The sequence below is a fragment of the Ahaetulla prasina genome, chromosome 1 (genome assembly GCF_028640845.1).
Source record: "Ahaetulla prasina isolate Xishuangbanna chromosome 1, ASM2864084v1, whole genome shotgun sequence".
Classification (NCBI taxonomy): domain Eukaryota; kingdom Metazoa; phylum Chordata; class Lepidosauria; order Squamata; family Colubridae; genus Ahaetulla; species Ahaetulla prasina.
Window position 1 is genome coordinate 224,437,341 of NC_080539.1, and position 26,872 is coordinate 224,464,212.

General features: G+C 39.4%; 1 protein-coding gene across 3 annotated transcripts in view; it reads left to right on the forward strand.

Annotated features, from left to right (window-relative positions):
- The window catches only part of PLA2R1 (phospholipase A2 receptor 1), a 193,045-nt gene that overhangs the window by 141,411 nt on the left and 24,762 nt on the right, over positions 1-26,872 (forward strand). For all 3 annotated transcript variants that reach the window (XM_058191864.1, XM_058191847.1, XM_058191854.1), the window contains 8 exons: positions 1,291-1,400; positions 2,790-2,959; positions 13,058-13,272; positions 15,676-15,821; positions 18,062-18,146; positions 21,026-21,158; positions 22,452-22,487; positions 24,419-24,576. In XM_058191864.1, the coding sequence (XP_058047847.1) occupies positions 1,291-1,400; positions 2,790-2,959; positions 13,058-13,272; positions 15,676-15,821; positions 18,062-18,146; positions 21,026-21,158; positions 22,452-22,487; positions 24,419-24,576 (1,053 nt within the window). The remainder of the gene's footprint in view (positions 1-1,290; positions 1,401-2,789; positions 2,960-13,057; positions 13,273-15,675; positions 15,822-18,061; positions 18,147-21,025; positions 21,159-22,451; positions 22,488-24,418; positions 24,577-26,872) is intronic.

Below are 26,872 nucleotides of genomic sequence, written 5' to 3' on the forward strand. Positions count from 1 at the left end.
TGGAATAAAATATGCATGGTTCAGTGGTTCTCAACACACTGATCCTGTGTATTGATTTATTACTTTCTTGACTGAATAGAGCATCCAAAACATGCCTCAGTGATGAATGTGCATGGAAGCCATCTCTTTAACAGTGCCTGTTTTATCTTCTGAACATATAGAACAGGAATGAAATCTACTTATCTTCCTTACTGGCTTGGAAGTCTACACGCTGCGCGTGCGCACTTCACTCGTGTGCGTGTCACATGCATATGCAAACCTGCGCATGCGCAAAACTTTCTGCGCCTGCACAGATGGTAAAAAATACAGGAAGAAAAAATACAGGTTAAAACCAGGAAGTAATGACACCTGGGCGGCGGATGTTGCTGGTGGTTCAGCGATCAATACTGGATCGCCGAATTCACCAGCCATGATTGCTACCCGATTGCGAGATCTGGTCAGAACCGGGAGCATTTCACCCCTGATATAGAGGTAGAAATTTTAAAGACCTCGCATTCCTACCTACCAAGCTCTCCAATAGGCTAAAACATTTTGACTCTATCTTTTCCACTGAAGTCACTGTATCATTAGATGGCCTGCTGAGGTTGTTCAGAAAATCCAGAGATTCTTCTCTCTAGTCTTAATCAGTGATTAAGTGGATGAGCAGAATGGAAACAAAAATTGCTTATATCGAACCCACTGTTGCCCAACTGTTCTGCTGTTGCCTATTTTAGTTCAGCGACTGAACTGATAGAGAAATGACCATGGAGAAAATATGCAGGGACCATTAGCAAAACATGAGCTCAGGAAAACAAGAAAGGGTAAGAAACAAGCTTAACATTGCCTGCCTTGAGTCTCTAGTACAGGGGTGTCAAACTCACGTCGTCACGTGACGTATCACGACTGTTTTCCCTTCCACTAACCGGGCACAGGCGTGGCCAGCGTGTGTCGCATCTGGCCCGTGGGCCATGAATTTGACACCTCTGCTCTAGTAGAAGAGGCCAAAAAGGTAAACGATGTCAGGCGTTCAAGACTATGAATATATCCTATATCAATGTAGTATAGTTCTAGCATTTCTTATGGTGTCTGTTTCCTTATCAGGCTTACCTCAAAGGTTTGAAAACTAGGCATACAACGCATAGGAACTAGACTGAGCTATGTTCCTTCCCTGAACATTTTGTCTGACAGAAGCTTCCTGATTTAATCTCGGCATGACATTTAAATTTTATTCACAGATAGAGAGATGGAGAAATAATATACTAACAGTATACATAATAGTAATTAATATTTACTTCAAATTTATTTTTGAAGGGATGGGAAAGACATGGTGGATATTGCTACAAGATTGATACAATCCCTCGAAGCTTTGAACATGCATCCAGTGGCTATTACTGTCCTTCACTTGCAACCATAACAAGCAGGTAGCTCAATTTACTCAACAACAGAAACTCTCCTGTGGCGTTGAAGCAGAGGTGGAATAATTATCTTACAGGCTAAGGGTAACCGAAGACAAATACTCAATTTGCCATTATTTGATTCAAGATGGAACTGGATAGAATTGGATAGAAATCACCAGGTCTGGATTGCTCAATGGCAAGCAATTATTCATCCATGAAAGAATTCTGTCATTTCACTTCTCAGAGTGCTGATTTTCAAAATCTTCATTATGTGAAATAACTCAGTGTTTGTTAACAATCCTAACAAATACATCCTTATTCTCTCCAATTGCAGCTATTTTATTACAACTGTTAAACTATGTATGAACAACTAGTTTTAATCAATAAGAAAGAATATTCATTTTTGCTTTAACAGGAGAAAATTTCTTAGGTTAGATGTAATTCAGTTATATGACTTCTCTTGAGGCAGGGGAAACAAAATTGTTTATTCACTTATATATCAAAGAAAGAATCTGTTTAATTAGTCATCTAAACTAAAAAGGGGTCTTCTGACTGAATTAATTTTGTATTGTATTGAAAATTGAATTGCTTGCTTTTATATGCGGTTAGCAATTTTGGGATTATATAGAGTTAACCATAGCACATCTACCAGTAGATGTTTAAGTTAATTTTTTTTTGCAACTTCAGTCATTCATTTTTTTGCTGTTGTGATTGGCAGGCATAAAAGACTTAATCTGGACCAGAATTGTAGGGGTGGACAAAGCGCTAAACACCCCTGTGCCCCCAGGGCTACACTCCAATCAGATCCTTTGCATTTATCTAGAGTAGAACTGGGTGCAAAAAATAATAATGGCTAGCTATATATTTTAAAATGGAAGAATAACAAACTAACCATGTTATTTAGAATTTTGGGGGATTACTACTAGATATATAGAAATAAATAGTCTCTTAATGAGTAATAAGTGAGTCATTTAGGCTTTATAATTCAAAGCATCATACAAATAAAGTATCAAAATAAGCAAGGGAAGCCATACTGTACTAGGCTACTTGCCATTTGAGGTTATATTCCAAAATAGATTTAGAAAGCCTGTGCCATGTAGTAGTTAGTTGATTTTCCTTACAGCAGCAGACTAAATAGGTCTTTTCCAATCTAGTAGCTTTGCTTGGAGTAACTCGAAGCATGTTTTATTTCAGCAGCATGGCTCTTAAGCACTTAATGCTGTTTAAAGTCATATTTTTGCATCTGGAATATCTTGTGCCTATGGAATTTAGTTTCTTTCAGTACATTGCTGTTAGGAAAGGTTGTTCCATTAAGCGTTATTCTTTTCTATTGCTGAAAAAGATGTCAAAAGCTTCTTCTTAAATTATAATACAGGGTATTTAATTACTTTTAATAATATTGAATCCTATAAGGTTTGAACAAGGTTTCCTGAACAGTATGATTCATCAACAAGAGAAAACTGACAGTCCTTATTTTTGGATAGCACTTCAAGATCTAAACAATACAGGAGAATATATTTGGCTCACTGAAGATGGAAAACATCATCTTGAGATCTACAGAAACTGGAGAAAGTATCAACCCAGTGAGTTGAACCTTTGGTCCATAGTAATTACTGTATTTTTTTGTAGGGATATACTTACCAATTTTCTGCACTTTCTAACTTTCCAATCTTTAATTGGTTTGTCTTCATTTAAACAAGAGTAACAATCTTTTGAGTTACTTTTTAAAGTAACAATCAAATGTGCATTCAAATATTTAAAAAATACTTTGTTTCAACAGTTTTTAAAAATGGCATTCTTTTTATGCAACAGATTTAAGTATTTGACAACATTGGGTTACTTCAAAGGTGAGAAGTAAAGTGCCTGTCACTCCTGATTATTACCTTTATTTGTGAAGGGAGTTTTACTCTAGCAATAATTGGACACTGAGATGTTTCCAACCTAGCTGTGACTTAAGAAAAACATTAGCTAACATAGGAGCAACTGTTAGAAAAGCAAGTTAATCAGAAGGGTGGTAGTTACCTCTATTTAATTGTATATATGAAGAACTTTTAAAAAACATGGACCTGGAACCTGAGCACTATTTCTGTCTATTGAAAAAAATAGTGTAAAAATCAGGAAGCAGCAGTTAGAGAAGAATATATACATCTAAAGATAAAGGTTCTCCTCGCACATATATGCTAATCATTCCTGACTCTAGGGGGCAGTGCTCATCTCCGTTTCAAAGCTGAAGAGTCAGGGCTGTCTGAAGATGTCTGCATGGTCATGTGGCCGGCATGACTAAACGCCAAAGGTGGACGGAACGCTGTTACCTTCCCACCCAAGGTGGTCCCTATTTTTCTTGTTGCATTTTTTACATGCTTTCGAACTGCTAGATTGGCAGAAGCTGGGACAAGTAATGGGAACTCACCCCATTACACGGCACTAAGGATTCGAACCGCTGACCTGCCGAGCTTTCGATTGACAAGCTCAATGTCTTAGCCACTGAGCCACCGTGTCACTACATATAACAACTAAATTGCTCAAAATTGGAAAAAAAAGTGTGGGAATGTTATTTATTTATTTATTTATTTTATTTATTATTTCGATTTTTATACCGCCCTTCTCCCGAAGGACTCAGGGCGGTGTACAGCCAGATTAAAAAACAGTACAATATATAAATTAAAACAAAAATTAAAATAATATATTCTATAAATGGCCAAAAATTTAAAACCGTCAAATTAGACCCATAAAATTCATAAAAATACCCCAATTAAAATTATTAAAATTCAAAAGTTTAAAAAATTAAGCCAGTCCTGCTTGGATAAACAAGTGCATTTTCAATTCACGGCGAAAGGTCTGAAGGTCAGGTAATTGACGCAATCCAGGGGGAAGTTCGTTCCAGAGAGTAGGTGCTCCAACAGAGAAGGCCCCCTGGGGGCCGCCAGCCGACATTGCTTGGCGGACGGCACCCTGAGAAGACCCTCTCTGTGTGAGTGTACGGGTCGGTGGGAGGCATAAGGTAACAGCAGGCGGTCCCGTAAGTACCCGGGCCCTAAGCCATGGAGCGCTTTAAAGGTGGTAACCAACACCTTGAAACGCACCCGAAAGACCACAGGTAGCCAGTGCAGACTGCGCAGGAGCGGTGTTACACGGGAGCAACGTGTGGCTCCCTCAATCACCCGCGCAGCTGCATTCTGAACTAACTGAAGCCTCCGAGTGCACTTCAGGGGTAGCCCCATGTAGAGAGCATTGCAATAATCCAGACGAGAAGTGACAAGAGCGTGAGTGACCGTGCATAAGGCATCCCGGTCAAGGAAGGGGCGCAACTGGCGAACCAGGCGGACCTGGTAAAAAGCTCTCCTGGAGACGGCTGCCAAATGGTCTTCAAACGTCAGCCGTCCATCCAGGAGAACGCCCAAGTTGTGCACCCTTTCTGTTGGGGCCAATGACTCGCCCCCAACAGTCAGCTGCGGTTGTAGCTAACTACCGGGGTGCCGGCATCCACAGCCACTCTGTCTTGGAGGGATTGAGCTTGAGTCTGTTTCTCCCCATCCAGACCCATACGGCTTCCAGGCACCGGGATAGCACTTCGACAGCTTCGTTGGGGTGGCCCGGGGTGGAAAAGTACAGCTGCGTATCGTCGGCGTACAGCTGGTAACTCACCCCAAAGCCACTGATTACCTCGCCCAATGGCTTCATATAGATGTTGAACAGGAGAGGCGAGAGAATCGACCCCTGAGGCACCCCACAAGTAAGGCGCCTCGTGGTCGATCTCTGCCCTCCTGTCAACACTGTCTGCGACCGGTCAGAGAGATAGGAGGAGAACCACTGATAAACGGTGCCTCCCACTCCCAAACTCTCCAACTGGTGCAGCAGGATTCCATGGTCGATGGTATCAAAAGCCGCTGAGAGATCTAACAGGACCAGGGCAGAGGAACAACCCCTATCCCTGGCCCTCCAGAAGTCATCCACCAACGCGACCAAAGCTGTCCCTTCTTATATCCTGTCCCTTCTTTTATTAGTCTAACTTACATGCAGAATCTGTCATGAGAAATGTTGAACTAGAAGAAATTGAAATTAAATTCAACAACTTCAGTAATTTACTGACATCATTTTGATAGCTGGAGGCAAGGAACACTTAGGTAAATTGCTGAAGGTAGAAGAAAGGAGTCAAAAAACCTATCTGCTGCTTAGTGTTAAAAATAACTCTTAAGGTTATATCAATACATAGTATCAACAAATCCAAATAGATAGAAAAGAAATTGAAAATACTGTAGCAGCAGACTGTCTTCCTACTACGCTCAAAAATTCACAGGCATGATGACTGTAGCCATTAGAGAAAGAGAAGTTTGCTGCCTGGAAGAAAGGCCAACAAATCTAGACAAAAAAAAGTGTAGAAACATCACACTGATGAAAATATATATATTATGAAGGCCAATTTTCCCAATTGTAACATATGACTGAAAACGGGATCATCAAAAATACTGAAGAAAAAAAAATCTCTAAATTATGATGCTGGAGAAAATGCTGGGAATAACAAATTATTAAATACCGTATATACTCGAGTATAAGCCGAGTTTTTCGGCACGTTTTTTGTGCTGAAAAACGCCCCCTCGGCTTATACTCGAGTCTACCTTGCAGAGCCGACCCAGGGAGAGGGTTTTTTGCCCTCGGGAACAGCTGGGCCGGCAGGACGAGCCCAAATGCTGCCGGCATGCTTTGCCAGCTCGGCCGGCTCGTTTTGGGGCGGCGGCTGGCCTCCGGCGTTTTCTTCCGCCGCTTTTTGATGGCGGCGGCGGCGGTGGTCGGCGGAGGGGCGGGGGCGGAGGGGCGTTCGACATTTCGCCCCTCTCACTGCCTTCTCTTGCCCGCGGTGGGGGCGGAGGGGCGTTGTCACCTCGCCTCCTCTCGAAAGCCGAAATTGAGTGCGAGCGGCAGTGGTGGGTGGGTGGAGGCCGCCGTGAAGTGCCGGCTGGGGAGCCCGAGCCAATCCCGGCTCCCCAGCCGGCACTTCACGGCGGCCTCCCCTGCCGCCGCACTCAATTTCGGCTGAGAGGAGGGCGAGAGTGACAACGCCAAGGCGAAGAACTCTTTATTTGTTTGTCACTCGCCTCGGAGGGGCGGAGGGCGTTGTCACCGCCTCCTCTCGAAAGCCGAAATTGAGTGCGGCGGCAGTGGGGTGGGTGGGTGGGGAGGCCGCGTGAAGTGCCGGCTGGGGAGCCCGGAGCCAATCCCGGCTCCCCAGCCGGCACTTCACGGCGGCCTCCGCCGCCGCACTCAATTTCGGCTGAGAGGAGGGCGAGAGTGACAACGCCAAGGCGAAGAACTCTCTTTATTTGTTTGTCACTCGCCTCGGAGGCGGAGGCGTTGTCACCTCGCCTCCTCTCCAGCCGAAATTGAGTGCGAGCGGCAGTGGGGTGGAGGCCGCGTGAAGTGCCGGCTGGGGAGCCCGGGATTGGCTCCTGGCCCCCAGCCGGCACTTCACGGCGGCCTCTGCCGCTCGCACTCAATTTCGGCTTTCGGAGAGGAGGGCGAGGTGACAACGCCAAGCGAAGAACTCTATTTGTTTGTCACTCGCCTCCTCTCGAAAGCCGAAATTGAGTGCGAGCGGCAGTGGGGTGGGGAGGCCGCCGTGAAGTGCCGGCTGGGGGAGCCCGGGATTGGCTCCTGGGCTCCCCCAGCCGGCACTTCACGGCGGCCTCCCCCCCCCCTGCCGCCGCACTCAATTTCGGCTTTCGGAGAGGAGGCGAGTGACAACGCCCCTCCGCCCCCACCGGGGGCAAGAGGAGGACGAGTGAGAGGGGGCGAAAATGTCGAACGCCCCCTCCGCCGACCACCGCCGCCGCCGCCATCAAAAAGCGGCGGAAGAAAACGCCGAGGCCAGCCGCCGCCCAAAACGAGCCGGCCGAGCTGGCAAAGCATGCCGGCACTTCAATCCCGGCTCCCCAGCCGGCACTTCACGGCGGCCTCCCCACCCACCCACCCACCCCACTGCCGCCGCACTCAATTTCGGCTTTCGGAGAGGACGGCGAGTGTGTCAAACGCCAAGGCGAAGAACTCTCTTTATTTGTTTGTCACTCGCCTCCTCTTACTGTCCTCCTCTCGCCTCGGAGGGGCGGAGGGGCGTTGTCACGAATACATCCCAATAAAATGCAAAGGTTTCAAAGCATGTTTTGGAAAAGCAGCGAGGATGGGGAGAATGCTGCCTTGAATGTGAAAAGAAACGTGGAAAACTCCAACTACAGTATAAAAAAACATTTGCACTCAGTACTTTTTATTTTATTTTATTTTTGCCAAGTTTTCCCCAGGGTTTTTTCCCTATGGAAATTGGGGAGGTGGGGAGAAAGAGGTGAAAAGAAAAGCCTCTTGGAAAGCGGAGAAATACGGCAAGAACAAAACAATTTCTCCCCGAGAGGGGGCAGGAGGAGGAGGAGGAGGAGAGATGGGGGCATTGCAAGCTAGGGTGGGAAGAAGGAGGAGGAAGAAGAAGGAGGCAAAAGAAACCGACCTCGCGCAGATCAGCAAATTAGCTTTCCTTCTCCAAACCAATTTTTTAAAAAACCCGTTCTACCCAGAGCAAATGGCAAATAAGCAGCCCGTTTTGAGTCTGATTATTGTTTCATGGTGGTTGCCCTCTCTGATCTCCTTGTACATGACAAGGCACCTCTAACCCAGCGCTTTGTGTTTGTTATTGGTAATTCTCCTCTCCTTCTTCCATTGGAGTCCTCTCCTTCCTTTCCGAACGGGCGGGCGATTTACCTTCTCTGCCTCTTTTATTTTCCTGGAGGTGGAGGTGTATTCCTAAGGATGCCTTCAGTGCTGGGGAAGGAGCCGATCCATGGAGGGAGGGGCGACGCTGCCGAGAAGCCGCTGCTTACAGAGGCGAAAGAGCCAGGAGACCTTGGCATAGGTGGGCGGCTGGTGTAAGGCAGGGCAGAACCTTCGACCCGCAAGGATCCCGGGAGGTGGGGGACGAAGAGAGGCAGAGAAGGAGGAGGAGGAAGGAAAAGAAAAGAAAAGGGGAGTGAAAATAAGAGCAGTCCGAGCAATAAATAAATATTGCTGGGCTGCTTTCCAAAAATCCTCAGCACGGAACTAAAAGTTGCAAGTGTTTTGTGAGTTCAAACAGTCCCTTCCAGACTAACACGTTTCATTAAAAGATACAAAGTTTGGTAAACTGAAGCTCGCTCTGTCCAATGCAAAAAAATCATCATCATCATATAATAATAATGATAATAATAATAATAATAATAATAATGATGATGATAATGATAATAATGATAATGATAATGATAATAATGATAATAATAATAATAATAATAATAATGATAATGATAATAATGATAATAATAATAATAATAATAATAATAATGATGATAATAATGATAATAATGATAATGATAATAATAATAATAATAATAATAATAATAATAATGATGATGATGATGATGATAATGATAATAATAATAATAATAATAATAATAATAATAATAATAATAATAATAATAATAATATTCAGCCGTGCTTCGCTTTGATGGCAGCCTGACGTAAAATGGGGGGCAGGGGGATACATACACGGTTAGGGAAAAATAACAAAACAATGTTTTGGGCTCAATTGCAGTCTTAAATTGAGGACTACCGGTACTTGCAATTTGAACCTTATTGGACACTTCATTCCTGGAGGGTTTTTAAAGAACAGACTGGACAATCCTTTGTCTGAAACAGTATAGGATCTCTTGCTTGAGGAGTGGGGACTGGACTAGAAGATCACTGTTAGTTTGGGATATGTTCAGAGCCCACACATCTGATGACATAAAAAAATTGGCAAAGTCATCTCAAGTCACTTTGGCGTTATTCCAGGTGGGCTTACATCTGTATTGCAGCCCCTAGATGTCAGTTTAAATAAACCTTTCAAGGACCATGTGCGAAGGATGTGGCATGAATGGATGACATCTGGTCAAGCTCGTCTGACAAAAGTTGGAAATCTGAGAAAGCCAGACATAGAACTAATAGCACAGTGGGTTCGTGATGCATGGGAAGATATTCCAGAGGACATGGTGCAACGTGCCTTCAAGAAATGTGGCATTAGTAATGCTATGGATGGCAGTGAAGACAGCGCATTGTATGAGAGTGACAGCAGTGATGATGACGACTGTGAACTCAGTGATGACGACAACGTATATGCGGATAACATCACAGAAGCTGAAGTAGCTGAAGCTCTGTTTGGACAAACAGATGATGAGGAGGAGAACTCCAGTTTTGAGGGATTTTAGCTCTCGTTAGCTTGGTTGCTGTTACTTTTAAAGATACTGTATTTTTGATACCATATTCTTTTTGGGGACCCCCTTTTGCACTTTTATTGTTTTTCGTTCAAATAAATATTCATGTTATTTTACTTGGCTCTATCTTTATTTTTTACATTGACCAGTAGCTGCCTCATTTCCCACCCTCGGCTTATACTCGAGTCAATAGTTTTTCCCAGTTTTTGTGGTAAAATTAGGTACCTCGGCTTATATTCGGATCGGCTTATACTCGAGTATATACGGTAGATGAAGTAAACAAGACTACTTAGTGGAACTATTCATAATAAAGTCTAAAATATTAAAAACTCATAATGTGAAAGTAGGAGACAATGGAGAGGAGCATGATGCTTGAAAAAAAATGAAGTCAATTGAAATGAGGCTGAGACAAGATACAGTCAGTGGTGACAGAAGATGCAATCAGTGGTGATACAAGTATGAACATTTAAAAACTCAGAGATACACAATCTTAGTTTCAAGATGTCCATTGGATTCCAAAGCATTGGAATCAACTGAACAATTGAGTAACAACATGAGCTAATTTTGAGTAGAAATGTTTGTAAGTAATCAATGCAGTTACACAGCACTGCATTTTTTTACAGTTCAGTTGTCTGAATGTTTACTCAGAGCATTCAGTGATGTTTTATTCGATGATTAGAGCTTATCTCTATAGCATGAAACTTGTTCGTTTTATTTTTACTAAAGGAAGTATCATGCACATGTTTCAGGGTTTAACGCTTCTCTGTGTGCATCAGCTTTCACTATTCCCTTTTCCCATATTCATTAAAAAAACTCTTATTAGTGACAGTGGAGGTTATTTAAAAAAAAACAAATTCAGTTGGATCTTGAAATAAGACAAATGGGGGAAAGATAAGAACAGCAATGAAGATTAGCTGTATATTGCATGGTTAACATAACATAATGCAACCCAACCCAACACATAACAAACTTTGACCTGAATGCTAACACCTCAGAATAATATGCGTGTGTGTATGTATATGTCTCCATGTATATATAATTTTAAAGTTACATTGGCAACATAAGGCACTTATTAATTCCATGTATATTTGAAACAGCATTTTTAGTTTTTGAAGAGAATTATTCTTATTTTTCAAGAGTGACCTCTACTGGTTAAATAAAGTGAAAATATAAATTGCTTTCAGAGCATTATTTGGCAATGTGGCATTACATTTTTATCCTAGATAATTAAGGATTTAGAGGAAGCTATCCAACCTTGATTGATTTCAAAACCTATCAGAATAAAACCTGATTAGTACTATGATTAAGAGACTACCAGAAATTAATCTAAACTGGGGAGTTAAAAAAGTAAAAAACGAAGCAAAGCGAGTAGCAAATCATTTACATATTGTTGCTAAGAAAACAATCTATATGTCACCAGGTAGTCTCTTGGGGTTAAGATCAACTTAGAGAAGACTTTATTTTTTTTAATCTGTATTTTTTTCAAGAATGTTTCAGTAAATTTTATGACAAAATTTTTATATGAAAATTCCATGTTTCTTGGCAATACCTATACTTTTATAGTATAGATTTTGACACCCAACTGAGGTAATAACAACTATGATCAAGTTGTAGCAAAGGAAATGAGAGCGAAAATGACAATAGCTTGATAATGGCCAAGTAATATAGACTTAGACTAATTTTATTGTCACTTTGAATGTACACTAATCGGCATACGTTAAAATGAAATTTTGTTGCATACGGTTCTCAAAGGGTGTCCACCTCCAATATACACTACATAAACATGACAAAATAAATAAATAAATAATACAAAATTATGCATATACTCACATATATTATATGACATGGAGAAACAACACAGTCTAGTTCGGATTTATACATGTACATGGCAAGAGAAACTAATCTTGCAAATTTACCAAACTGACGGCATAGGGAAAAAGCTGTTACAGAATAATAATAATAATAATAATAATAATAATAATAATAATAATAATAATAATAATAATAATAATAATAATAATAATATTTTAATTTGTATACCGCCCTTCTCCCGAAGGACTCAGGGCGGTGAACAGGCAATAAAATACAAACAGAAACATACACCATAATTAAAACAACCCTTAAAAAACTGATTCAAATTTGCCAAAATATTTAAAATAACATTACACCCCATAAAATTACAGAAATTTCAGAAATTTAAAACCCATCAAAGTTCAATTAAAATTTAAATTTAGAATTTAAAATCAGGCCAGTCCAGCCATACGAAATAAATAGGTTTTAAGTTCGCGGCGAAAGGTCCTAAGGTCAGGTAGTTGTCGAAGCCCGAGGGGAAGCTCGTTCCACAGGGTAGGAGCCCCCACAGAGAAGGCCCTCCCCCTGGGGGCCGCCAGTCGACACTTTGGCTGACGGCACCGTGAGGAGTCCCTCTCTGTGGGAGCGTACCGGACGCTGGGAGATAGAGGCCGGCAGAGACGGTCCCATAAGTAGCCCGGTCCTAAGCAGAACCTGGTAGTCCTGCTAGAAATACTTTAAAACCTCCTCCCAGAAGGGAGTGACAGAAACAGACCATTAAGTGGGTGTATGGGGTCTCTAACAGTGCTTTGCACATAGCACTTTTAAGCAGTATCCTGAATGACAGGAAGTGGGCTTTGTATAATCTTCTCGGCTGTCCTTACCACTCTCTGAATAGACTTTCTCTCTGAGGCACTGCAGCCATCAAACCAAATAGTGATGCAATTAGTTAGTATAGTTAGTTTGGTTTCTAAGTCTTTATATTTTTGTAGCACATTAAATATTTAAAAGGTTCATTTCCGGTCATGATTAAAACAGTTTCTAGATAATTTTCAGTGTAGGTGCTTTTGGTGGATCTAGGACAACTTGCCATGGCCAACTCACCATAGCCAATATTTGGCTAATATCCAAATTATCCTGTCAACAATTTTAATTTATATTGCAAAAATACTACTGAACCAGCTAAAGTCTGTATTCCATCATGTATTATTTACAACTCAATGAACTGCAAAAAGAAATGAGGCAACTTTACTTGCTGAACATTTGACAGAATGGATTATACTTGAAAACATACAATACTATCATAAATTAGCTTCATCCACCCAGCCTTGAAACTCTTTGGCTAAAATTATTTTCTAAGCCAAATAAGGAAAAAAATCCCCAATGCCAAAAAAGAACTACATTTCATTCGGTAACATATCATGATGTTTAAAATAGCTAAAAAAGCTAAAATCTTTTTTCTTTCCAGGATAAATTTTAGTAACTAGACCACAAGACATAATTCTAGTCTATAATATTACAATTATTTTTAACACTAAAGATTTGGGACATTTTGTGTACATTTTGTCTTAGGAAAAGTAATAATTGTACTTATTGATAAATGTCTTTGCTCCTTCTACCCCATATTAGGATATCCTGGAGGATGCGTTGTTATGCGACAGGAAGAACCCATTGGCATGTGGGAAGTGAAAAATTGTACAACCTTCATGGCTAAATCACTGTGTAAACGAGATGCTAATTTTGGTGAAAAAAGTGATACCAACAAGCAACCAAATTATGATAAAAGTTTTAATTCTTGCATGCATGGATGGGAATCAGACCATTATCTGCTGAACTGCTATAAGGTGAAAAATATTGAACAATTTCATGGAAAACCCAAATGAAATGGATCTACAGATCCATTGGCATTTTAATAAAATTATGGGATAATAATAAAAATACGTGCCATTGATTTTATTAATTAAAAATCAGTAGTCTGATTTTATTATTAATATCCCTAATTTGTTTCTATTTTTTAATTTAGAGCAGGGGTAGTCAACCTTTTTATACCTACCACCCACTTTTGTATCTCTGTTAGTAATAAAATTTTCTAACCGCCCACCAGTTTGGGGGGAGATGCGTGAGCTATTCTGGGACGAGGCTCTTTTGTTTGCAGTTGCACTATAGCGCCATTTAGTTTCACTTATGTGAACTAAACGTGGACTAAACTTATGCGCAGGTGATACAAATAGTATATTTTCAGAAAGTTCAGGTATTTTATGAAAACCTAATGAAAATGTCTTTAAATAATGCTATGAAAAATTTTTTAAAAGTCAAGTCAATTAAATTAAAAAAAAGGAAAGTGCTTCAGTATTGGACAAAAACCTTACCGCCCACCATGAAAGCTGGAACGCCCACTAGTGGACGGTAGGAACCAAGTTGACTACCACTGATTTAGAGGATAGGCTAGTAAAATTTTATTATATATTGTGATTCTTTAGTATTAATCTGCCTTCCTAGAGGACACCTTCATTAATGATGGATGCTCGTTGCAAATTGATTATGTGCTGACAAGTCAGTATCAATTCTTGACAATCACATACAAAAGACAGATTTTCTTCATGGTGATTTTTCCCTAACTTGGTCCTTCAGGTCTTCCAAAGATGATTTCTCTAGAGACCTAGTCTTCACATATCCAAATTGGGATAATCTGGGCCTAGATATTAATGCCTCAAGTGAGAATCCTGCATTAATTTGTGAGATTTCTTTGTTCTCTCAGCTGTCCATGATGTTCACTTTTTTCCAACACCAAAATTCAAAAACGTCAATACTCTTTTCTAAACTGTTTCTTCATATTCCAGTTTTGTGAATATTCATATTAATATATATATTAATAAATAAGATACCATGTAGTGCAGGGGTCCCTATAACCTGTGGATTGTGAGGGGTTTACAACCAGACCGCGGAAATGACCATGGAAATGACTGGCAAGCACACATGCGCTCACATGCGCATCCTCACTTTTGTGAGCTGTGGGTGAGTGCTTGTGCGGGCTCCATTTGCTTGAGCAGCAGGCACACGTGCATTCCGCTTACACAAATGGAGCTGTGCGTGCATGTGTGCAAGCTTGGCAGCAGCTTGTGTGAAACCATCCCCTCTCCCCTTGCCAGTCGCAAACCCTGAAACATTGGGAAACTGATGTAGTGCATCATCTGCTATTTTATCTACTTCTGGTAGCATAATTGACTGCCAAAGGATGTATCTTTGCTATAGTGTTTTATATTTTCAATATTAAATCTTAGATTGCAATAGATACAACAGCAAAAAATTCTTATATTATACTGTGTTTTTCAACTCTGGCCTTGATTGCATTTGTTTGAATGGGAGCCAAAATGAAGCCTTCAGTTTCTTCTTGTTCTGGTTTTAAGCCATTGCTTGGTTTTATCTCTATCCTCTTTCCTCTCTATCCTTTGTAGAAATTGACCATCTAATGCTTGTCCTTGCCAGCATTCTATTCTTTTTATGACATTATTTTGATATTCATGTTTTGCTTCTTGCATGTCCAGTAAGTCCCAGTTTTAATATTTTACATTTTACATATATCAGTGCTTGTTCTAAAATTATGCTGATTACATAAAAATGAAAATGCATGCTTTTCTTCTTCAGTAATTTGTTTGACTTGAAGTAAATCTCTGCCTCCATTTCTGCAGAGCAGGTATCTATCCGTTATCTGTAACGTTTTTGGAATGTAATGCATAGAGAATATTTGCTAGCTTTCTTCTTTTTAGGTCCAACTGTCCAGTTCAGCTTTATCCAGTTAATAATTCCAACAGTATATCATATCATAGGTACGACCCAGATTTGATGGCTTTGATGGTGTTTCCACCATTTAGTTTTGTCATTAGCACTTTTCTCACTCTTTGGATGCATTCTTACTAATCACATTTTTAACTTGTCCATGCTTGATGTTACCTATCTATAAATTCAATATCTGATTCTCCATAAAACTTCAGATCATCCATATTAAAAAAAGATGAGATTTTATTAGCATTTTTCCTGTTGGATAGCCAAGATTTGTTTTCTTCAAAATCACCGGAAGTTGCACCATAGCAATGACAAATAATAAGGGTGATAATAAGTTACCCTGGAAAATACCTTTACTAATGTTGACAAGCCCATGTTTTCATTTCCAATTATTATCATCATCATCATCATCACTATTTTGCCTTGACAACGTGTTTTCAGGCAGTGTTCAACTTATTTTACAGGTATTCCATAGTGAAAAAGTATTAATGAAAAGAACTTGGGAGGAAGCAGAAACTCTATGTCAAGATTTTGGAGCACATCTTGCCAGTTTTAAACAAGTCCTTGAAGAGGATTTTTTAAACAAACTTCTAAACACAATGTTTCATACGTAAGTCTTTGTGTTTAATTACTGGATCTGGGATTTTTTTCCCCAACTGGAAAAAAGGATTATGTGATCTAGTTGTTTTATATACTTTAACATTTAATATAACACAAATAAGATTTTTTCACTGTAATGATAATAGGTAATTAGGGAAGACAGCAGCATTCGCTTCAAATTGTCAGTGCTTTCTATATGTCTTAACTTTATACCAGTGGTGAAATCCAAATTTTTTTACTACCAGTTCTGTGGGCGTGGCTTGGTGGGCATGATGTGGCTTGGTGGGTGTGGCTTGGTGGGCGTGACAGGGGAAGGATGCTGCAAAATCTCCATTCCCACTCCACTCCAGGGGAAGGATACTGCAAAATCTCCATTCCCACCCCACTCCTGGGGGAAGGATATTGCAAAATCTCCATTCCCACCCCACTCTGGGGCCAGTCAGAGGTGGTATTTGCCGGTTCTCCGAACTACTCAAAATTTCTGCTACCAGTTCTCCAGAATCTTTTGGAACCTGCTGGATTTCACCCCTGCTTTATATACCCTGTTTTTAGGATTTTTTTTTCTTTACTGTGGAGTCCTTGGTGCTCTAGTCTGGGATGGCTATTTGCTTGCAAACGTTTCATTATCTGACTAAATAACTTCATCATTGCTAATGAATGTAGGATTTGCTTCCTGTTTATATACAATAGCTTGCCTTGCCAGTGTTGATATGGGTGTGCTGTTTGGTGGTTCCTTAATTAGGATATTCTTTTCTGCCCGATTATTTCTCTGGTGTTCATCCATGCATTTCAAGATGTTGTTTGCTGGAGAGGGTCTCCTCTGGATTTTTTTGTTTTCATTTTAGGAATGTAGTACAACAGAATACAAACACGCTATAGCAATCCAGAACACTAGAAGAAGGAAACAGATTGCCTATACAACATCTTCCAACAAGAAGGATGCCCATACAATTTTATCTAAAAATGCTCAACCCACTACAGCACAACCAACACAAGCTATGAAAAAGTATCTTTTCCACACTACCATACATCAAAAACATCTCAGAAACAATCAACCGGCTATTATAGTCACAGTATCACTTCAGCAACTAAACCCTCTAAAATTTGTTAATTAAACCAAAAGACCAAGTAGAGAATAAAAAAGCTAAGGAGGAAACGAAAAGACCAGAACCCATCCTCTACAACAAACAACACCCAGATAAGCAGTGATTGACACCAGACAAACAAACAAAAAACAATACTCTAATCAAGGAAATGCTAAGGAGAAAATCACACCCCCATCATCACTGGTCACATAGGGAAAGCTACTGAATAAATGGAATAAACCCATACTCTCTAACACTGATGATGTTACCTACTCCAGTAATGAAATGTCTGCAAGCAAACAATGAAGCTTAACAATTCCACTATTTAACCTTGAGCTACAAATATTCTCTTCTCCTTATTTATGTGGGAAATTGACATAATGATCCCACAATTTATCCCTTAGACCTTTGTAATCTTAGTACTTTTGCTGTGCTAGTAATGTTTTGGAATTCATTTTATTCACATATGAAACTTTAAGACAGAAGCAGCATACATTCTTTTTTTTTTCTAAAGACAAGTCTGGAAAAGCAGCTTGACTATGCAAGAGGTATTTGGAGTGTAAAAATATCTGAAGGCTAAAAATATTAAAAATGTCTGTGTTCACTGCAGTCTTCTGAAGCTGCTTTTCTTAACACTAGAGTGGTTTTCTTCCATGCATTTATGCATATCTTGGTTTGCTGCTTACAGCAGTGGTCCCCAACCCCTGGGCCACATCCCAGTACCAGGCTATGGCCCATTTGTAATTGGACTGAGAAAGTGGTGGGCGAGTGTGTGCGTGCATCCAGCTCCATTTCCACAAGCAGCAGGTGAGCATATGCAAGCACGAAGCTCCATTTGTGCGGCCACCACTTGCATAAATAGAGCTGCGCACAGATGCATTCTCAGCACCACTAGTACAGAACCATTGCCTCTCCCACCGCCACTGCCGGTCCACCAAGCCAGAAAGGTTGGGGCCCACTGGTTTACAGTATTTGCCATATTTTTTCAAAAACTTCAGAAAGAAATGACTCAAAGATTTCATCACAGCACCTAACATACAACCTATTCTGGTTTAAGAAAATATTAAGATGTATGCATAAGTACTGGAAAAATTGAAGATAAATCAAGATAAAAGATACATAGCATTGCATTTGTGTCATGGGGTTTATTTCTTTTTAACCACAGAGATGATGAAAGACAATTCTGGATTGGATTTAACAAAAGGAATCCATTATCTGGAGGAACCTGGGAATGGTCTGATGGAACTCCTGTAAATATTATTTTATTTACTCATTGCCTTACAAAGTTAGACAAGAAACAGGGTTGTGTCCAAGTTCTTTAGCAGTTTCCTGTCTAGTGTTAATGATAGTTCTTTGTGTGTTTTATTTCCGTTAAATTATTAGTTTAAGAAGTACAGAAGAATGTAGTGGATTTGAAGTACAGATAGTCCTTGACTTGCGACCTCAATTGAGCCCAAAATTTCTGTTGCTAAGTGAGACATTCGTTAAGTGAGTTTTGCCCCATTTTAAGACCTTTTCGGCCACTGTTGTTAAATGAATCGTGGCAATTGTTAAGTTAGTAACATATTTGTTAAGTGAATCCAGCTTCCCCATTGACTTTGCTTGTCAGAAGGTCATGACAGGTTATCATATGACCCCAAGATACTGCTACCATCATAAGAATGAGTCTGTTGTCAAGCATCTGAATTTTGATTACACGACCATGGGAATGCTGCAGTGGTTATAAATGTGAAAAACAGTCATAAGTCACTCTTTTCACATTGTAACTTTGAAGGTCTGCCTGTATATCGTCAAACGTCCTTCTAGACATAATGTGTTCTTGAGAATCTTAAATGCAAAGTATTTTATCTTGTAATACTTCTCTGAGGCAAAATAGAATAGAATAACAGAGTTGGAAGGGACCTTGGAGGTCTTCTAGTCCAACCCCCTGCTTAGGCAGGAAACTCTATACCACTTCAGACAATGGTTATCCAACATCTTCTTAAAAACTTCCAGTATTGGAGCATTCAAAACTTCTGGAGGCAAGTTGTTTCACGGATTAATTGTTCTAACTATTAGGAAATTTCTCCTTAGTTCTGTCCCTTTGAAAAAATATACAGAATCTATTACACTTTTAACAGGAAATAATAGTACAAAAGATATCAAAATTTTAGCATGGCACAGCATTTACACAATCAGATCCCTAATGCATTAACACATTTTTGCTTCAAGGCTTATGAAGTGATTGCTTGATGGGTTTACCTGAATGGCAAACAAATAAAAAGGAACTGAATTTTAGATAGCTTAAATGACTTCAATATCTGCCCCATTTTATTCCTTACTTAATCTAATATTTGTTTAATAGCTCTTTTTCAGGTTTGACAGCTATTTATTAGCAAATAATCTCTCCCAACTTGTGAAATATATTGGTGTCAAACAGATTATTTTACCTATGTAAATTCACCTCAGGATGACACGTTCCTAAAGCAAATTTATATAGGGAGATACTCCCAGTATCTGGAACTCTCTTAACAGTCACTTCCCAGAAGTCATCTGTCTAAGAATCAAATAAAAAATTTGAGACTGTAACAATTCTCATTTTATAATCATTTTTGTCTGAATTCCAGTAAGGATATATAAATTAGGTTAATAAATAAGTAAGTAAGTAAATAAATAAGTTAGTATCAGATAATAGTGTCAGAATTGGATTAGGAAATATATATATATATTCCCTAACCCAATTAAATTAGCTCATGTCCTGCTCAGAGTCACTTCTAAGCGAGATGGGCAGCAAGCAAGTCAAACAAACAAACAAATAAATAAATAAATAATGATCTTGTCATTCATCGAAGTTCTAGAATCTTCTGCAAGAAGATGTGATGTCCTACAGAAAGTTGTGATAGAAAGGAGTTATTTATTTATTTATTTATTTATTTATTTATTTATTTATTTATTTATTTATTTATTATATTTGTATACCGCCCTTCTCCCAAAGGACTCAGGGTGGTTCACAGCCAATAAAAACGGTACATACAATACAAATTTAAAAACTATATAAAAAACTGATTCAATAACGGCCTAAAAATTTAAATACAGTTTAAAACCCCGTTTAAAACCCTAATTAAAACCCTAAAATTAAAACTATATTCAAGCTAGTCCTGCACGTCGAAACAATAGCGTCTTCAACTCGCGGCGACAAGTCCGGAGGTCGGGGAGTTGACGAAGACCCGGAGGCAGCTCATTCCAGAGGGTGGGAGCCCCCACAGAGAAGGCCCTCCCCCTGGAGGTCGGCAGCCAACATTGTTTGGCTGACGGTATCCGGAGGAGGCCCTCTCTGTGAGAGCGCACTGGTCGGTGTGAGGCTACTGGCGGCAGTAGGTGGTCCCGTAAATACCCGGGTCCTAAGCCATGGAGCGCTTTGAAGATGATAACAAGCACCTTGAATTGGACCCGGAAGATCACTGGGAGCTAGTGCAGACTGCGCAGGAGAGGTGTCACACGGGAGCCACGAGGTGCTCCCTCTATCACCCACGCAGCCGCATTCTGGACCAGTTGAAGCTTCCGGGTCCCCTTCAAGGGGAGCCCCATGTAGAGAGCATTGCAGTAGTCCAGGCGGGATGTAACAAGGGCATGGGTGATTGTGCATAAGGAAGTCCGATCCAGAAAGGGGCGCAACTGGCGTATCAGGCGAACCTGATAGAAAGCCCCCCTGGTGACGGCCGTCATATGTTCTTCTAAAGACAGCCGTGCATCCAGGAGAACGCCCAGATTGCACGCTCTTTCCCTGGGAGCCAATGACTCGCCCCCAACGGTCAGCGATGGAACTAGCTGACTGTATCGGGCTGCCGGCATCCACAGCCACTCCTATTCAAATTAGGAGCATTAGCTGGAAGTTCTTCTGACAGAAAAAAGCCACTATTAGAGTCTTCTCATGGTTCATACATACATACTTCTTTTTACTAATACAAATCTTCAATTCCATGTTCATTCTATGACCAGGTGTGTACATTTCAATAAATTTTGTTTAACCATGCAGAGTTACTGAATAAGACATAATTGATTATGTTCTCACAATACGTTATTCTATTTTAATATATTAAAAGTTAGTCTCTGTATCATGCGTCAGATTTAATGCATACTTCTGTGGCAGGTTTCATCTGCCTTTTTAGAAGAAGCTTCTATTGAAGATAATGTGAAAAACTGTGCAGCATATAAAGCTAATGGGGCTATTTTGCCACTGCGCTGCAATTCAGAACGTGAATGGATATGTAAACTACCAAAAGGTAAGGAAGAATTTGAACAACGTCTTGCAATATGTGCTTCCTAAAATGATACATAGTCACTGTTTCATTAATATGAGAAGCAGTTATTCAATAGCAAATATCAGTCCTTGCATGAAGAAAGTCTCAGATTCCGTTATCAATTCAAATAGTCCCAATTTACCAATTACACTTGGGGCCAAAAATTCCATCACTAAGCAGTGCAGTTGTTAAGCACAATTTCATATGATTGTACTTAGTGGTGGGATGCTGCCAGTTTAACAACCGGTTCGGTGATCATGCGCAGTTTTACAAATACTAACCTTTTGTGTTACCACTTGGGAGGAACACAGCTGAGGTGCAGCAATCCGCTCTGCTGCGCCAATCAGCTGAGAAGATAAAGGTAAGTAAAGCGCAGGGGCGGGTGGGCAGGCTGACCTGATCGTCGGAGCGAACCAGTTCACTCCCAGCTGATCATCGGAGCTACCAGTTCAGGCAAACCAGTCTGAATCGGTAGAATCCCACCCCTGATTGTATTAACTTATGTTATTGGTTCCATCTGCAGTTGTTAAGTGAATCACGTGGTTGATAAGCATGACATCACATGGCCCTAACTTGCTTCCCCATTGACCTTGCTGATCAGAAGCCAGCTGTGAAGGTCACAAATAGCAAACGTGACCACTGGATGCAGCAATAGTGGTAAATGCAGCACCAATTGTGAAGTGTCCAAATCACAATAATGTGACTATGGGGACATTGTGATTGCCACAACTTCCAGGACTTGTTATAAGCCTCTCTTTTCAGTGCCTTCAAAACTTTGAGCGGTTGCTGAACAACTAGCGAATAATCAAGGACTTCCTGTATCTCTAGTTTTAAATAAAGGGTTTAGAAATTCGAGAAAGAGAAGCTGCTCTTGAATTCCTTTGAATGTTGTGGTCAGACTAGACCAGTCTTACCAGTCTTTGGGTTGGGCAAAATGTGTATTTTAGTTCAACGTATCTAAAAGGGACCTGCTGCATGGTCTGTAGCTTGATCCAGCATAGGACAGCTCCGTCCAGTCTGCAGGAAAGTATCAACTGGATGTTTCTTTATTCTTAATAACAATAGACTATTAGCTTTTATGAAATCGGTGCTTTTATATATTTTAAGTATTATTTTAAAATAAGTACTAATGAAAATATTGTAATGACTATCTAAGGAAAAAATGACACTAAGCCAGAATATAATTAAAGTATATTTTAATAGTGGCAAAAAAGAGGAAAGAAAAAGAAAATTATGCATTATGTTCTTCAAACCCAAACATTATTTCTGTTTCAGGTGTAAAACCCAAGACTCCACAATGGTATATTAATGGTATGGGTAAAAACAGGTTTTCATCTATTGAAACTGTGTGTGTGTGTGTGTGTGTGTGTGTGTGTGTGTGTGTGTACAATAAGCATCTTTTGGGGCTTTTTTCAACAAACAGGCAGATTTCCTATAGATTTCATTTCAAAACAACAGCAAGCAATACTTACGTTATAGAAATAACTTAGTAATCTTAGTAATCACAAAAAGCAGAACAGCATTTTACTAGAAGTGAACCCTTATCTGCACATGTATGAATCCTATGAAAGATGCATTGAGCAGAGAAAAAATATTAAGGGCTTCTTTTAACAACTGGTTTTTCCTTTTGCGGTGATTTATTTTTATTCTTAGCTTTTCTACCTGTACCTTGCTATCAAATGATGGGATTGATTCAGATTTCCAATGAAAATAGTTCTACTTATAGTGGAACGGAAAAAATGACTTTTGCTTTCAAAGAGTTGGTAGATCTAGTAAAAGTTTGTTGAAAAAACACTGCCTGAATAGATCTGTATGTTTACAGTAAATTGCAACTTTTTCAATCAAATGATATAAAAATGAAAAGGGAGCGAGGGAGGGTTATGTAAGCTTATGTATGTTAAACTATAAATTATGATTTCAAATTTTTAATAGCCATTTCATCCTGAGCAGTGGGCAATGGGCAGCTATAGCATGATTGGAAGCTTCCCAATAAATCAATTCTGTGGGAGCATGGTGGCTCATGTGATTAGGATGCTGGGTTGGAGTTTAGCAAGCTCACGTTCAAGACCCGAGTGCTGCTGCATAGCGGGGTGAGTTCCCATCACTCGCTCCAGCTCCTTGACAAGGACATGAAAGGAGCCTCCGTGGACAATGGTGATGTCACCAGCAAATCCTTTCAACCTGGAAGCACCTTAAACAATGTCTCTGGGACATGGGATTTCCTCTACTTTTGTGTTGTTTTAGGTGCTTTTGCTCAATTTTAAGAATGAGAATTCTTATATGCCAGAACTTTGCTACTCTTATGAAAATCCAAATTAACTTCACACCAAAAACCCCCAAAATGACATTGTTAAATATTGGCCATTTTGCTGATAAATTTCTACAATGTGATCTTGTTGTGCACGAGTCACAGGTTTTTCTTCTCTGCATCAAGCCCAAAAGTGCATTGTTGGTCTATGTGCTGTTTGATTGGCAATGTCAAGGGAGGAATAATAAATGATTGAACATTATAAGCCTTGATGCATTTCAGCAGCACAGTGGGCAAGTGGAACTTGTTTATGTTCTTGGTGGTTTACAGAGCAACATATACAAGTGAAATTTGCAGTCAAAGATTAATACAATAAATTGTAGCTCAAAATATTTCATTATTAAGAGCAAGAAGAATCACAATGACATGTGAGATGTGCTTGTATTCCATTGATATTAATGCAGTAGTTGTTCAGTTGCTTATTTTTTTTATCATTGAAATCTTTCCCTAAGATAAAAGTAATATTTAATTGCATATATATTTTAGAATGCATTCCTCTAAAAGTAACTAGCTAAGTAGTCTGTTACTGTCTGGACAAATACCAGAGAATCTGCTATTGTTTCTATACGTTAGGCTCCATTCAAAGAAATAATTGCTCTGCTTTCAGTGTAAAATATAGTTAGGGCTATATACCAACCATATTTAAATCCATTGATTTCACTGGGAGAAAACTAAGCATATGAATAACTTCTGCATTTTAATGGAATGATAATGATCTATTGAACATGCCTAGTTCCTTAAAATTTAAATCTTTAAATATCAAGGGTAAGTCAAATGTAGTTTAGCCTCCACTCATCTTCTGCAATATTAGGTTTGATCGTGTTGACTCTTGTAGAGCACTAGGTATGTGATGTTTGGTTCATTAAGAATAAAAATACGTAACTCAAAGACATTTTATCATATTCAAATAGATTGTATCTAACTTAATTTTTAGAGTTACCATGGTTTTATTATCAAGGAGCAGAATACCTTTTCTATGACAGCCCCTCAAACTGGGACAGTTTTCAGTTTGTGTGTGGTTGGCTCCGTGGAGATATAGCAACCATACAGTCCTCTCAAGAACAAGAATTTATCCAAAACAGAATAAAAAAGGTAATATATATATAAATATATAATTATTTCTTAGGTTTTCATAGCACACCAGTTTTTTCCAGATAGATAGATAGATGATAGATAGATAGATAGATAGATAGATAGATAGATAGATAGATAGATAGATAGATAGATAATTATACAAGAAATTAAAAGACACAATTTGAAATAGATTTTCTATTTAATACAGCAGCAACTAGTGAAATACAGTTTTGTGGTTTCTTCAGACTGAGCCAAGTTAAAGGCCTAAGTAGAGTCTAGATCGGGCATTTCAAGCCCGCAGGCCACAACATAAATATAAATTACGCCTTTACATAAATCGTCATAATAATGGTATTCCAAACTACAATTTCAAAAAAGCCAACTATGACCTTATAAACTATGACCTTTCATTTCTTGACTGGCAAAATCTATTCTCAACCTGCATCACTGCAGAAGACCACTATAAAGTTTTCCTACTTGAAGTCAATAGAATCATTAATCTTTACATACCACAAACCATCACCAAAACCAGAAAAAAACAAATTACCCATATCAATAAAAAAGCTTCAATCCAAAAAAAAATCCCTCTGGAGAAGAAACAAAAAGGGCTATGTAACAAATTTCAAAAACTGCTACAGAAATATACGCAATCAAATAAAAACTGAATGCACCAATTACCACACCAAGCAAGAAGAAGACCTCTTGCGCACAAATTCCAATCGTGCTTTTTATAATTTTGTGAATAACAAACTTAAAGACTTGAGATCCATCCCACCACTAAAAGATTCTAACGACAAAGAATATAATGAGGAAACAGTTAAAGCAAACCTCTTCAACACATTCTTTGGCACAGTCTTTCTTAATAGTAATGACTTGTACCCAACATTCCCCAATCGTATCAACAATGAGTGCAACGACCTAACACACATAGATTTCACAGAAGATAATGTTGAAAAAGCTCTTTGCAAACTGAAACCATCCCTATCTATTGGACCAGATGGACTATGTGCATACTTCTTAAAAAAAGATTTCCACTAATATAGCAGAACCCCTAAGCATAATTTTTGAAAAAGCTTTCACGACCAGTTCCCTTCCCAAACTTTGGTCACTTGCCATGGTCATCCCTATCTTCAAAAAAGAAAGCCCCAGCCTAGTTGAAAATTACAGACCTATCTCTCTTTGTTGTGTCACCTGCAAAGTAATGGAATCTATCATCAACCAATCCATTTACCCTCCATCTAGAAACAAACAACCTACTCTCTAATAAACAATTTGGTTTCAGAAAAAAATTATCATGTAATTTACAACTTCTTTATTGCAAAAACATATGGACTACAAATCATGATCAGGGCAAAGCAATAGATGCAATCTACACAGACTTCTGTAAAGCCTTTGACTCAGTAGTACATGATAAACTTCTCCTAAAATTAAAATCCTACGGCATCTCAGGACTCCCCCACAATTGGATAACAGCTTTTCTATCAAACAGACAACAAGTGGTCAAAATTGGCAATGCTCTATCAAACCCTGTTCCTGTTAAAAGTGGCGTTCCCCAAGGCAGCGTTCTTGGACCAACACTCTTCATATTATACATTAATGATCTCTGTGACCATACTACAAGTAATTGTGTTCTCTTTGCTGATGATGTCAAACTATTTAACACCACCAACAATACAGCTATCCTCCAAAAAGACTTGGACTTCTTATCTGAATAGTCTAAAACTTGCCAACTCCAAATCTCAACCAGCAAATGCTCAGTCTTACATATTGGAAAAAAGAACCCAAACACTAAGTACAAGCTTGATGGACATTACCTTACTGATGACCCCCACCCTGTCAAAGATCTTGGAGTTTTCATATCAAATGATCTAAATGCCAAAGCCCACTGTAACTACATTGCAAAAAAGGCTTTAAAAGTTGTAAACCTAATCTTGCGTAGCTTCTTCTCCAAAAACACTACACTACTAACCAGAGCATATAAAACATTTGCTAGACCAATTCTTGAATACAGCTCGCCTGTTTGGAACCCATATCACATTTCTGATATCAACACAATTGAACGTGTCCAGAAATATTTTACAAGAAGAATTCTCCACTCCTCCGAATACAACAAAATACCTTATGCCACCAGACTTGAAATCCTGGGTTTAGAAAATTTAGAACTACGCCGCCTTCGACATAACCTGAGTTTAACTCATAGAATCATCTATTACAATGTCCTTCCTGTCAAAGACTACTTCAGCTTCAATTGCAACAATACACAAGCACACAATAGATTTAAGCTTAATGTTAACCACTCCAATCTTGATTGCAG